Below are 14507 nucleotides of genomic sequence, written 5' to 3'. Positions count from 1 at the left end.
AACCATAATAATAATGCAATCTCTAGTACCAGCAGTATATTTATTATTATTCATAATAATTTTTGCATTGCAGACGCTTCTTTCCAAACTGAATTATACAGTTACAGATATTTCAAGTTGACTCATTTGTAAGGCAGGGCACTTTACTGAACTCAGGTGAAGCACCTTGCTCAGGGTTACCGCAACAGCAGCGGATGAAATTTGAAAGAGATAGAAACTGTATTTCCTCATGGACATTAGCAGACGGGCTCTGGAGAAACCAGCTTACAGAGGATCTTAAGCTCACAGCCTAACTTTAACAACTGAGTCTGAGAAGAGCACAAAAATAACGAAGGATTACATAGCTGCCTACTGAGTGCCGCAATGAGGCAGTAAGGCCGTCTCCAACTTGGGGTGCCAGTATCAAAGCTGTGGCTTCAGGCTCAAGTTAGGGCTCATTCATGGTCATTCCGTCTGTGCTGCGGGGCGGGACGAGGCCTGAGGGCTAGAAGCCACATGCAAGGAGGAAGGTCTCAAAGTAAGTCCCCCCAAAGCTGAGGTCAGTTCAATTCAGTTTATATTTAAAGACTGCTTTTCTCATCACAATGATGCAGAGCACTGAACAATAGTTAAAACAGAACACTGATGATGTACAGCTGAGCTGGTCAAATAAGTTGGGTGTCAGATGAGGAAAGGATAACAAAAAACTCCCATCCATGAAAAAAGGGAGAAATATAAATCTCTGCGGGTCCAAATGCCAGTAGCAGCCCACACCCTCCTGAGAAGTGTTGAACTGAAAAATTTCCTGATGATGGGTGCAGAATGCATCAGACTGTCCTCTGCAAGCTCTTCAACATGTTTTAACCTGTGACACAATTTCCCACGTTTTCCAGCTGATATGGAAATATTTCTAACAAAATGTATAAATCTGGGGGGGGCGCGGTGGGTTGGACCGGGTCCTGCTCTCGGGTGGGTCTGGGGTTCGAGTCCCGCTTGGGGTGCCTTGCGGCGGGCTGGCGTCCTGCCTTGGGTGTGTCCCCTCCCCCTCCGGCCTTACACCCTGTGTTGCCGGGTAGGCTCCGGTTCCCCGCGACCCCGTCTGGGACAAGCGGTTCTGAAAATGTGTGTGTGTGTGTGTGTGTGTGTGTGTGTGTGTGTGTATAAATCTGCAAGGATTCTGGCAATTGCACAGATGAAAGACAACACTCCAAGCAGCACCAAAACATTCAAACAGCAACAAAACCTGGACACAATGTCATTTTCGGCTTCAAACGTTGTGCACTGTGTGGAAAGGCACTGCAATCCACCTCATTTGGTTTATATGGTTTATCCGTTGAAAGTGTGAAAGACAGAAAAGCTGTAAACTTTAATTTTACCACTTTTCATTACTACGATCATTCCAAAACTGCAAGGAGCTTCAAGGAATTTCCAGTGCATTGTATACATCTAATTGTGAACATTTGATCATGTTATTTGTTAATGATTAAGTCTTAAAAAATTGAAAAATGTTCTTGCACTGGAGACCAAATACATTATGTTTGCAGACGGTGCGGTGCATATCAGTACTGTAGATCGATGTAGACTCAAGTCTTTTGTTCAAAGGTTTTCATCTGCACAAGGAAGGACTCAATAAAGCCAGCAACTGCATTTGTCAGGATATCTGAATTCAGTGAAAAATTAAGTCTGAGATAATTACGGCTACATTCGATCCAAAGTTCAATGATCACAGTTTTTTAAAGTTGCAGAATGTATTGTAAGCAGTTGTTACCGCGAGCCTTGGGTGTGTTCCATAGTTTGTCAATTTTTACTTTTAAATGATTTTGCTATTGGAAGGCCTGTCTGTTCCTCCTTTGGGCACTTATGTATGCCCTTCAGTTATATTTTAAAACGGATACAGCGAGAAGGACATTTGGATGGTTTGGTCAATGCTCCAGAGGACAGTCTTGTTTCAAAGATAAAACAACCCTGTCCACCTTTCTACAGAGGTGACCCTCACTTTGCTTTCTCTCTCCATCTCCTTTGCTGTAGTGGTGGCACTACAGGCTGCTTAGAAACAGAGGAGCATTCACCAGTTCAAGTGTTCATAACATTGTCATGCTGACAAGACCAAAGAGCTGGGGTTCACTTGGGTACCTTGAATACCTCCTTCATCCAGTTTTGTAATCAGTTCTGAGATTTCTATAAATATCAGTTTAGATGAGCAGGGTGTTTGAATGGAATGGGATATGGATTTGTGTTCTTCTGCCCTTGCAGAAAAAACCATGGATAAACAATCTTTTTCGTTAACAAAGAGAAACAAGGGAGGCACATCCAAAGAAGATTAATTGGAATTCTTTGAGTAATAGCCTTTGGACTCCAGAAGAGTTCAATAAGAAGAGTGTAGACTGGGACAAAAAGGTTCTGAAGTAGTTTGACTGCATCAGACAAAGACCACCTCTTTCCGATTTGCAAGCCTTTCAGAGGTATTCGCTGCCTAAAACCGTCGTTCTTCCACAATGGGTTCAAACACATTGAACGACATATCCAACAGAGAGCAAGCAAAGACACAAAATGCACAGATAAAAGGAAGTTCTCTTACCTCGCCTGACTAGATATGGCTTAGTGTAGTCCCAACTATCATTATCATTTCTTATTACGTTGAGGCGCGTTGGCTACAGGGAGAAAGAACAGAGTACCACTGAATACATCCCTATGCAGACAGACACAATGACAGAGACTGTGAGTAGTACATGTTTGTACCACTGAATGAGAGATCAGGAAGAGCACACACTTTTACTAAGGAATGTGTGTCTACATAGTGGGAATAGTACATACCTGAACAAGTGAATATTGGTGCGTATTAGTGGAAAGACTACATACTGATAGGACATACCTATGAATGTGTGTCTGTGGAGTGCGAACGAATCATTCTTATACCAATGAATGTGTGGCCTAAAACTACAGATGGCGTTACACACTGTAAATGAAGTATATACTTACCCGGGCATACTCAATTTTAAGGGTGCAGCAGCCAGCATATATGTCTGCTCCATTTAGAGCTGCTTTTGCTTTTTGAGCATTTTGGACAGTCTCGAATGTGAACTCCAGTCAAGGAAATGCCCAGTTGGTGCTGATACAGTGAGCAAAAATGCAGTCTCAAGAGCCAAGCCGGAGCAAATGGCTTTCACATCACGTGAAAGCCCTCTCATGTACTGTGAGAAAGAGCCGGAGAGGAGCCCACAGGAAGGATGTCTGAGCTGAGAGCGGAACCACAAGAGAGCTCTGCGCTGAGAAGGAGCGGCAGAGCCCTGGACTTCAGCTGACAGGTCAGACCAAGCACGACTTCCTGTCCTCCTCCCACAAAAAACTCACACTGAGGCGACCATAACACGCTGCTCGTAACATGGATGAACAGGAAGAACACACCCACCATGACACAATACCTGAACCACGTATACGTGCAAACAAGGAAAAAGGGCAGTTGGTTTGTGAGTGCACTGTGTGGTACACCAGGTAGGCAGTAGTCAGTCAGTAGAGAAAGTGTTCAACAGAAGAAGGCACAGTTGATGCAAACATTAAAACCGCAGGGTGTGCAGAACATGCGCTCCTGCAAGGCATCACACGATGGAAACATTAAGACGGATCGCTTTCAACTTTACGTTAACAATGCATAACTTGTGCTCTCTAAATGAGGCTGCTAGAAGAATATGAAAAGCTGCTGGCAGCTTTTTTGTGAACTCCCTCAAGCTTAGTTCACATTAGGAAAGGCACATCTTGTCAATGACATGTTCCAGTGTGTTGGCAGGGACCATCAATATTTTACGAGAGCAGCTCCCTGAAGAGAGGGCCTGTTCGACATAGATGCTGCTACCCCTGACAGGGTGAATTGACCGAACTCGCATCTTTTACAAAGACCTCACTTTGAAGCTTGAGTAAGACAATTCACCTGGGTCTGATTTACACCTGGGCCACAACCCATGCCAAAAACCACTGTCCTCACATACACACAGACACACACAGGCCATAGCTCTCATATCAGGTGTGGGGTAATATATTGTGCTTAAGAAATAAGCAAATTATGACTTTGCTAGTGTGGGGATACACCCTTGTCACCCCCCTAGTAGAGAGGTCTGATGGTCATCCCAGCCTGACTCCAGTAAGGATATTCTACCATAGCCTGGATTCCATTCCGCTTGAAGATCACGATGCGCAGCACGTTTCCGATGGGATTGCACACTGTGTACAGAACATCCTAAAAGACAAAGGGATGACAATGAAGATTATTACTGAGTCCTCTAAAAACATAATAAACAATCTCTTCAAAACCGCAAAGCAGAAAGCAAAGGACCAATACGGTGTTTATCACCTTGACTAAAGTTATCAGATTCCGACTGGAGTTACAAAGCATGTATGTGTTACTGCAAATGGAGCTCTACTGAGAATCATCGCCACAATAAAGAGCGGTATTCTTGGCTGAAACATTTGGTGTAAAAGGAAGCAAGGTCCTTTAAGAAGAACAAAGTTACCAAGTCCTGGCAATCGTTCAGTTTTGCTCTTTTTATATTATTTTTATGATGTTACTTTCTGCTCCGTGTTTGTATTGCTAAAAACAAAAAACAGTAAGTGCACTGGCCTCCACTTATAGTGATTCTCAGTCTTTGGCATCATGACACTGTCTACAAATATACAAGGACTCGCTGCACTGATTAGGGTGTGAGGGTGTGGTGAATCAACAAACAGAGAAGAAGAATGGCAGAGATCTGTTTTCTCACTTGGAACGAGTCCACTTTGTCGCAAAGGAGTAAAACCCTAGGAGGAGGAGGAACGGGGTATGTGACAGACGTTCTCGGCAGCTGAAATTCTGCATTTATCAAGAAAATTGAAGCCAGCAGCCGAGCATTTTCGGGTGAGCAAGGAGGACTGAGCTACTTGAGCCGAGGGCTTGAGATTGTCAGAGAAAGACGGCGTCTCGCAGGGGCCTAGATGTTGGTCCCCTTGCCATCATAATGCAAACAGTCATGTGTGAATGAAGACTGATGCCCACCTCTGGGACCAGGGTGAGGTCATTTGGAGCTGACTGGAGAGGCCAGATTTGCCATCAACATTTCCAACATACTAACATCTGCATATGGCAGCCATAAAGCAAAGCACTCCACGGGGAAAGGCAGGTAATGGGTACAATTACTGCTGAAGGGCTATTCCTGGAGTGTCCAAGTCCCGCAGCTTTTCATGCCAAATTCATCATTCTGTGACTCCTTTTACCTCAAACAAACTAATAATCAACCCAAGTAATAACTCTTCAACATGGATTAAAGACATTTGGGAGAGCAAGACATTGTCTATGCTGCAGCTGTCTACCATAAGGGGCTTGTACACTTTGAGGATTACTGAAAATTTTCATTACTTTTCTGGAGCACACAGTATGGTTCACTAGAAGAACCAGTCTGAATAGCTGCCTGTTTGCTGTGACACTTTTTTTGCCAATAATCAAGGTAGCACTAAAACAGTATATGACTTATTATTGAACAAGTATGTACTTATATTTCCATGCTCTTCTCAAGTCTATGAAAAAAGTCAGCAAACTGCCAGCAAACTGATGAAGTCCATGAAGTAACTGCAGATGAAAAGCATGCTGAGGGTGGTGTGCGGAGTGTGTGTGACCTGTATGGTATTCCGTTGGAAAGTACGAGCCAGCCGTAGCCCTGGTGAACCGAAAGACTCTCCAAGCCATCATGTGACCAGTCTCTGCCGTCTTTCCTTTCACCACAGGTGCACACTTGTCCAAAACAACCTGAAACTGTGCTGTTGCCAAAGATACAACTGCTGCTCATCTAAACCTGCCCTATGACATAACTGTAAACTGTGTGGCTGTTCCAACGTGGTATTATTCAGAATTCTGTCTTGGTGTGAACATGATCTGTGATGCACAAGAATGAGCTACCATGTGCAAGAGAGTGAGATGCACATAGGTCCACTGCACCTGCAGCTGCAAGGTTTTGGCTCTTAATCTGATAGACTGGAAGACTCTCTTTGCAGAGTCATCCACTTAGAATCATCCATTTCAATGGATCCGTGTTGACAGGAGTAATCCCGGTGGATGAAGAAAGGCTTTAACTCAGTGGAGAGAAAAAATATCAGCTTCCCATTTTTTAGGGACAGTCTGAGAAAAAGTGATGGCTCACATTAGAATAATATTTTAAAAAATCAACAAAAAAAATGTAAAGATCAGTGAAGCCAGGCGCTCCGGGGCTCTTTTTTAGAGCACGGTATACACAAAAGTAGCAGGACTTTGCAGAGGGCCCAAGATGTGACCTTGGCTGTGACCCTTTCCATAAGTACACAAGCCCACATGAAAGGGACGTTCGCTGCTTGTGGTGAAGATGGACGGCAGTGCAGTAGTGCTACCTCGTCAGCTCACCACTCGTACTGCGTCGATGTACCCTGGGATGGGGCAGATCCATCTGATCGTAATAATGGAGTCTGATGATGAGTCAGGAGAGCAGAAGTCCTGCTGGTTACACTGAGCTTTCAGTATGTGCCCACTGCACTGAGGAGACTTACAGCAGCAAAGCATTATTGCCAGGCTCCAGTTCCAGTTGGCCAGGGCATCTCAGCTGGCTGCCTCTTACACACCTGTCAGTGGCTGGCAGTGTGAAATACCCCAATCTGCTACTCTGTGCTGGCCTTTCCACAACGTATGCTGAAAATAGTGGCATAGCTCGATTTACAAGGGATAAAAACTGGGGGAAAAAATCTTGCACTGTTGGTGTGGTGGTCAAGACTTACAGAACATCTTACTTTCACCACAGTAATGGAGTAAAAGGGGTCACAGGCCTTCAGGAGAGAAGACTGGAGGTCCTAATATTCCATGTTCTCCATTCTCGGTGTTGCTATTGAGTAAAACTGTGGGGTTTACCTGTGTACCACTTAACATTTCTCCTTCCATTTGTCAGGAAGAAGTTACCATGCTGTTCTAGTCTCCTTAATACCAACATATGTTTTTTTGCATTATTTTGTGTCTTTGTACTGTAAATTTCATTATTCTGGTAGTCATGCAAACCAACCTAATACAGTCCATCCTTGCTATTTCAAACCCCACTATTTCAGATATTAGCTAATTTTGAACAGCCTGAAGATATATTTGTGATCTGCGCCATATGCCTACCAAAATATTGAGCAAAAATTTCCCAAAATTTTCAAACATTAACATCTATCCACCCATCCATCATCAATAACCCATTGTCCATGGTAGGTCGTAGTGGCCTGGAGCCTATCCCAGAAGCAAAGGGTGTGAGGGCCTCTACCACCTGGATGGAAAGGCAGTCCATCATACAGTATTACCATAATACAATTAATAATGTCTGTTTAACTTCTCCACAGTGAGTGCAAAGGCAGAGGTTCTGGACAGAATTTGGAAGAGAGAGAGATGGATGATGGAAACAACAGTGGAAGCTCCTGGACATTTTCTGAACCTTACCTTTTTGCAGGCTATTTTGCTGCATATTACCCGCATATTTTCTCAAAAGTTTGTATTACTGGGATGAAACTCCCGCTTTTGCCTTCTGTTAACTTTTCCTGCGTTTTACTATAGTGCAGCAAAAAAATGCACAAATTACAGCAATTGTGAATAAATTCATGTTCATGGCTATTCTTTGCTTACTGTGTTATGGTATTACTGTAAAGGTTTATATAAGCATTTAGCAGTCAAATATGCGCATAAAAGAAATTTAAAGATGGATCTGTTATCATAAAACAGTTCCCCAAATAGTCTGAAGCCAGGAAGATAGCGAAGGTAGGTGGTAATTGTACAAGTTGGCAACTAAACCCAGACAAATCAACGCATGAGATGAGGTACACTGGTGTCACATACGTCAAAGTTTTGTCACTTAGATTCTCTTTGACAGAAATCATAACTGGTTGAACTGCCAGACTGACAGCAGGCAGTTATACTGTTTTATAAACTATTATTTAGCCGGCCCCTTTGTTCAAGGTAACTCACAGTGTTAGGTACTTTGTTGAGAATTATTGACACATTTATACAGCAGGGTAATTTTTACTAAAGCAACTCAGGGTTGTGCCTTATGTCGACTTTATTACGCCAATAAAACAACAAAACTTAACTACATGTCACTGGACACATTACTGTCACCATTTTACTATGACCAGGTGAGGTGGGGCATAAACTGCCAAAGACATTTCAGAAGCCAAGAACCACCGTGACTCGGTATACTGACTTAGTAGAGGAGGTACTACAGTTTTACATCGGTGTTGTGTTGATGGTGTAAAGAGGGTTCCGACGTTTAAATGTGGTGACTGAATATACACATTTTTGAAACTTACTGTGCTGATGCAACAGAGAGGTATCTAGGGTTTTAAGCTCTTACTGTGGTGATAGGGTAGAGAGGGTTCTGAATGGACAAGAGCAGCACTTTGTTCCCACTGCTGGGGTCATCGGAGTTTGTGGGCCGTGTGATCCTCTTGCTGGTGGAATAGTTGAAGAAGGCCTGCTGCCCGGCGATATACACGGCCTCGTTGGCACCGCATGTCACACATTTGTCTGCGCTCTCCAGGCCATCAAACTCCACCAGGGCCTGCCGCTTGAAGGGCATCATCATCACGTAGCTGCCAAGCACAACCACCCCAAAACAAGAAGGGTCAGTGTCCGTTGCCCTCAAATCACTGGTGTGATTAGGCTATTTTACCAGTCTTTGCCACTCTATCAAACATTATTCTCTTCCAAACAGCCACCGGGGGTGCGTTAAAATATTTTCGATCTGGTGAGATTATCAGAGTAATGGAATTCCTTGAACGAAAACATGATTTATATTCCACTTTCAGGTGTAATTATGTGTGTCTCAAACTCCCCCTATGCGGGATAATTATTTTTCTAATAGACTCCAGGCATTGTTTAAGTATCTTGGCCACAACAAAATTATTATTTTTGAGAACGTAGTTTACATTAAGATGAATAACAGCATGTTGTCAGCACTCTGCAGCTTTAATAACCACATTGGGGTTCCAGTCACGCACTGAAGTACCTGCTCTTCCTCACAATGAGAAGTGGGAGCATGTGGGTAATGTCTAGCCTGTAGTTTGCACTGTAAAGGCCCTTTAACTAACTAAGAATTAATGACAACAGGCAGAATGACGCCCTATTGCCTCAGCTGGATCCACAATAATCACCCACTGTGGCAAAATCAGTACTGCTAGAGAAGAAGAAACCACCACATGGGAGTTCTTTCAGTTTTCAAAGGACCAGAATGCGTGTTCAGTTAACCTCATGATCCTGCAGCGTTATCTACTGACTGCATTGGAGGTTCACTCCAGGTTCAAAAGGAGAAAAAGCCTTTCATAGTGTCTGCATGATAGAAGATGTGCATTTATCAAGCCCCCTGCCTCACTCTCCTTTTCCACAGCATATTTTCAAAGTTACCGAAAAAGTTTGTCAATGAACTGTTGTTTACATCTCATAGCCTTCAAAACAGACCCTTTAAAGAAGAGCCAAAAAGCATGCTACAAATAAGAGATGAGATTAAGAATGCTCTGGAGGCCATAATCATTTAAGGACCTTAATGGGACTTGTCTGCACTGAATATGATTTATCAAGACTGTTTTATTACATTTAAAACCACTAAAAATTATGGTGTAGATGCACAGCTGAGATTTTTTCTTTTTTTTTTTAAATTTCTAGTCTGAATAATTTTAACCTTAAAAGTTTTTAAACAGCCAGGAGTGTTGCTGGGCAGTGATAAAGGACCCAGTTTAATGGAAGTTGGTCAAAATCTACAAATCGAAGCCAAACCTCAGATGACACATAGAATCTGACAGCATATTATAAAATCATTGATTTTGCACGTTTTGATCCACTCAGAATTTATATTTTTAACAGGAACACTTACTTTTCATCACGGTATAGTGAGTACATTGGGCTCAGATGTTTTTACAGTACTAAAATAATTAGTTATTAAACATCAATCTTTCCAATTTCAATTATTGCTTATCCATTTATAGTAAATGTTAGGATGCGCATGGCATGAGGCAGGGTATGCTTTGAAAGGGATGCCAATTCACTGCAGGGCGTTTATACAAACACACATTCACTCAAACAGTCAGAGAGTTACAAGAGGAAATCAATGTGAAAAATAAGGCTAAACAGCTTGGATTCTGGAGGGAAAATGAATCACATAACAGACATGCAAACTCCTTTAAGACAGGGTCTGTTTCGAACCTGCAGTCCTGGAGCTACAACATAACTAGGCCATGTGTCCATCTACCAAACAAGCGTCTTACATACGTACTTCTGATGGAATGAAAGCATGGAGCCTTACCAGATTGTGCCAAACTTCTCCAGGGCCTCTACCAGGTCAGCCTCCACTACTGATTCACAGAGGCCCCGCACATGCACTACTGGTGAGGGGGCGATGCGGTGAGCATCGTCTCCATTTTCCTAAAAAACAGAAGTATTAGCACGTAATCCCTGTGTTTAGCTGTCCTACACAGTCACATATAAAAATAAGTAAAATAAGTAATAAAAGGCAAGTTGAAGTTGATATATGCATTCAGTTCAGCAGATAAGTGTTATAAAAAAATAATTATGAACTGTAAATGAATCCAAAGGAAAAGTACTACATTTCCCTTGACATGTCAACTTTAAAAAGTAATTAAACTAAATAATGAACAATATACAATTTATTTCATTGATAACACAAGAGAGACACAATCAGAATGCTGAGGAAAATGCAACTGTGCACTGATAAACTGAATTCTTATGTCACAAATATTTCAGTTGTGGATTTTTAAAAATACAAACATTTTTCAGTTAATTAGTTTAATTGCATTTGCTTCACTTGTTTTTTTAGAAAAAAATTTTTTTTTTCCATTAACTCAGATGGAAGTTTGACATCTGAGTCACACGCAAACTGAATTTGTAGAGGGAGCTTCCGATTTCGACCACAGTAATGAAATACATTTCCATAGCAGAGGTACGACTAATAAACACACATTTCAAATTTTTAGCAAAACGTTGACTGTGGTTTAACCTGAATATTGAGGGGGACAAATCAAGGTTTTTGTTAAAGATTTTCAACAGTTGAATGAACACTGTGAATTATGGGTTCTCTTACTTTACTACACATTTACATTTCATGTACATTTTTTTGTTTGGCAAATGCCAAACAAATAAGCAAATGTGTCAGAAGGTATTTCAATACAGTTTTGTATCTAGAAACAAAGCATAACACATTATTTCTGAGCTGACATGCAACCAGAAGATAATATTCATAATAATAATTCATAAAATCCATTTGAATAACGAAAAAAATCACAACAGGACCATATCACTACTTATAGGCAAAATAAAAAACTTGGTGGTTGGTAGGAGATACTTTGGAAGAGTAAGGTGTCAACTGCACCTGCTACAAATTAATTTTCTCTGGGCAATAGCAAACAGTGACTAAACTGCAGTGTAACACTAAGAGTCACTGCGCTCACTCGTCTAAAGCTGTTTTTGTTTGTCTGCATCCGAAGCACTGTATCCTGAAGTCCATAACCAAGACTTCATTCCTTATTTTCACATTGAAATTTACCGCCAAAATTTCCACGGTTTTACAGTGTATTATTAAGTTTGACAAGTTTTAATAAATTTGATAGCAAAATAAAAGAGGCAGTTTTTGTGTTCTAAGAGTGTAACATGCACTTATCCTAATCACTATCACATTCGAGATACACACACACACATTTTCTGAACCGCTTGTCCCATACGGGGTTGCGGGGAACCGGAGCCTACCCGGTAACACAGGGCGGAAGGCCGGAGGGGGAAGGGACACACCCAGGATGGGACGCCAGGCCGTCGCAAGGCACCCCCAGCGGGACTCGAACCCAAGACCCACTGGAGAGCAGGACCCTAGTCCAACCCACTGCGCCACTGCACCCCCCTACATTCGAGATATTTAACTTTTAATAGTTTTTTGAAATAGTAATAACATTAATATGTAATGTGGGAAGGGTGTATTGGAGCCATTATCATTGTGATTACTGAAAATGATAAAAAGCAAGACAACACAGGTTGGGTCAGAAAGAGTGTCAAAACACACCTCCTGTATAGCATGTGTTCCTCACAATGACAGGCTCTATTTGTAAGAAGCTGTTCTTCCATTGCCTCTCAGAGTCAGTCTCATTTCCCTCCATAGACTTTTTGAAGATCACTAGCTTATATTTTATTGACAGATAACCAGCTGTGTCAGCCTTGCATGCCAAAGGTACCCAGCTCTTCGACAATGGAGTTTCCAGGATGAAAGTGCCTGTCCTGAACAGCTCTGCTTCCTCAAGGAAAACAAACTGAATCATCACAGATCAGCACTGCTTTTGAAACGAGATCCATTTAGGATTGACCATTTTGCCTTGAAGATGAATGGCGTCTGCCAAGTAACAGAACCTGTAATATATTAAGAGTCATCCGTAAATAAGGTTATCCACTATTACATCACTCTATCTCCACTTTTTAAAGCAGATGGTTCTTCCCTGGAGCCAGCTTTACTTTATTCTCTTTTTACTGGGCACTTCTAAATTCATAAAAGTAAGAAGAGATATATATCTTGCCTATAAGACTTTCTGGTCTAAAACAGAAAAAATACATTCAATTTTTATCTGAGCAACTCTGTGACATATATACTGATCAAAGTAGAACAAATTCACTTCTGTGGCTTACCGTTGGGCTAAAATTAAGAATGACGCCTGTTTCTAAGCCTTAATACTTACTACCGACACTGTTGACTTAGTATTCTGATGAATTTTCTATTCACAAGTTTCACTCATTCACAAGACTTCATAACACACTTAGAACAGCATACATATACTGTGTGACGATAGGTGATGAGAAGGTTTCCCTGACCCTGCCACTACCATATTTTTCCAATTATGCCAAGGAATATACATTGCCCTTCCTTAGTTTGTCAGATCTAAAGGAGAAGCCTTACTACAACCTAGGAATAAGATCTGTGCAACCAAAGCTGTCCATGAGACATCTTATGTCTCCAAAATACTTGGGTAAGAATAATCAAGACTACACTTGTAACACCTCTGTCGTGGAACAACCATAGACAGCAGTGCAACTAAGAGGAAATTATCAACCCTAACCCTAGCCCCACACCATTCACTATTCATTTCTCTATTCACCGTAGTTGGAACAATACATCATAGGGAAACGTAGTCTAGTCTTAAATATGGCAACCATGCACAGTAACCTGTATCTTTATCAGTATATGTTCTTTGGCATTGTACTTATAATAAAGTACTCATGAACACAAAAGCATCAAAAAAACAGCAGACCATGTTTATTACAAAAAAAAACAGGAAAACCTCAAGCTTTTAACCAAATACACTTGTTTTAAAATACTCACACATGAGCTATACAAATATAGTTTGTATTTTAAAATACAGGTCTCAGAATTACTGGATTCCCTGTGTTTTTTCTCATATTTTAGTTGGGGTCAGAAAATAAAACAAAATGAAATACACAATGGAATTCAGACTGTACAGCTACATCCTAATGGGCCCTTTTGGACAAAAACTGGCACTCTAAGCTCAGGTAAACTAGTCTATTTGTTTAGTAGCATCCAACGATTTTTATCTTTACTAACATTAGACCTTTCAGCCTTCTCCATAGATAGTGACTGGGGTCTACAAGTAAATAATACTGTTCTTATTATTTCACTACAGCGTCTTACTTTGTGGAACCTGCAGAGTGCACCAGCAACACAAACCCTTCTGGGACTTTAAAAGGAAGCCTTATAATTATAAATCCATGTCCACAACCACCTACCAGGCTACCTGCATCTTGTGGTGGTCTGAGGGTGGCCACTACACAACACAAGTCCAGAACACATTCTAAGCAGGAGGCAAATGTATCACCCCATATAAATGGTCCTTTTAACTTTAATGCTTTCAGACAAGATCCATGACAGGCCAGGCAACAGTGCAATATGAATTAAGCCAAAGCCATCGCTGAGCTCCTCTTCAGTGCAGCATACTTTTCATAGAAAGGAAGTGAGTGCTGAAAAAATATGTAGCTTCTCGGTCTCACAATGTGCCTCATGCTCCTTGTTAATCCTCCATATAATCCAGAGCAGATAGTGCAGGCAAAAGCAGAATGAATGTTACTGCAAGTCAAATGACTCCCTCTTTACCTCCCTCCTACAATCCAGAGCCCTGTGGTCCCATTATGACGGATCACATTAGGACATAGTGGGTACAGGTAGAGAGGGCTGCTCCGGTGAAGGTGAGTGCGCATGGGAGGCAGTAGCCCCGGCAATGGGGGCACAGCGAGATGAGTGAGACATGCACAGCGGCTCTGTGGACCTCCCCATGCCGTGAGGAGGACTTCTGTAATGGCTGGATCCAGGAGAGGCAGGACTTGGACTGACCCCCATAAGATGACAACGCTGTTATGACGAATTAGAAAGCTGTGCCTGAGATGCCTCAACAGATGGGCAAGGGGATCACAGTGATGGAACTGTTGGTCTTCGCTGCTGAATAAAGAAAGGGCTTTACCG

At 41.9% G+C, this 14507-nt stretch overlaps 1 protein-coding gene across 1 annotated transcript in view; it reads right to left on the bottom strand.

The window, feature by feature from the left end:
• The window catches only part of LOC108933779 (heterogeneous nuclear ribonucleoprotein L-like), a 44229-nt gene that overhangs the window by 9511 nt on the left and 20211 nt on the right, over positions 1 to 14507 (bottom strand). Inside the window, exons 2-6 of the mRNA XM_029259064.1 lie at positions 10287 to 10405; positions 8343 to 8580; positions 4125 to 4210; positions 2959 to 3055; positions 2558 to 2630 (exon numbers count right to left, since the gene is read on the bottom strand). Coding sequence (XP_029114897.1) covers positions 2558 to 2630; positions 2959 to 3055; positions 4125 to 4210; positions 8343 to 8580; positions 10287 to 10405 — 613 coding nt within the window. The remainder of the gene's footprint in view (positions 1 to 2557; positions 2631 to 2958; positions 3056 to 4124; positions 4211 to 8342; positions 8581 to 10286; positions 10406 to 14507) is intronic.

This window comes from Scleropages formosus, chromosome 16, assembly GCF_900964775.1.
Source record: "Scleropages formosus chromosome 16, fSclFor1.1, whole genome shotgun sequence".
In the NCBI taxonomy this organism is placed as follows: domain Eukaryota; kingdom Metazoa; phylum Chordata; class Actinopteri; order Osteoglossiformes; family Osteoglossidae; genus Scleropages; species Scleropages formosus.
The sequence above is the reverse complement of the archived record's forward strand: the minus strand, read 5'-3'. Positions and strand labels throughout refer to the sequence as shown.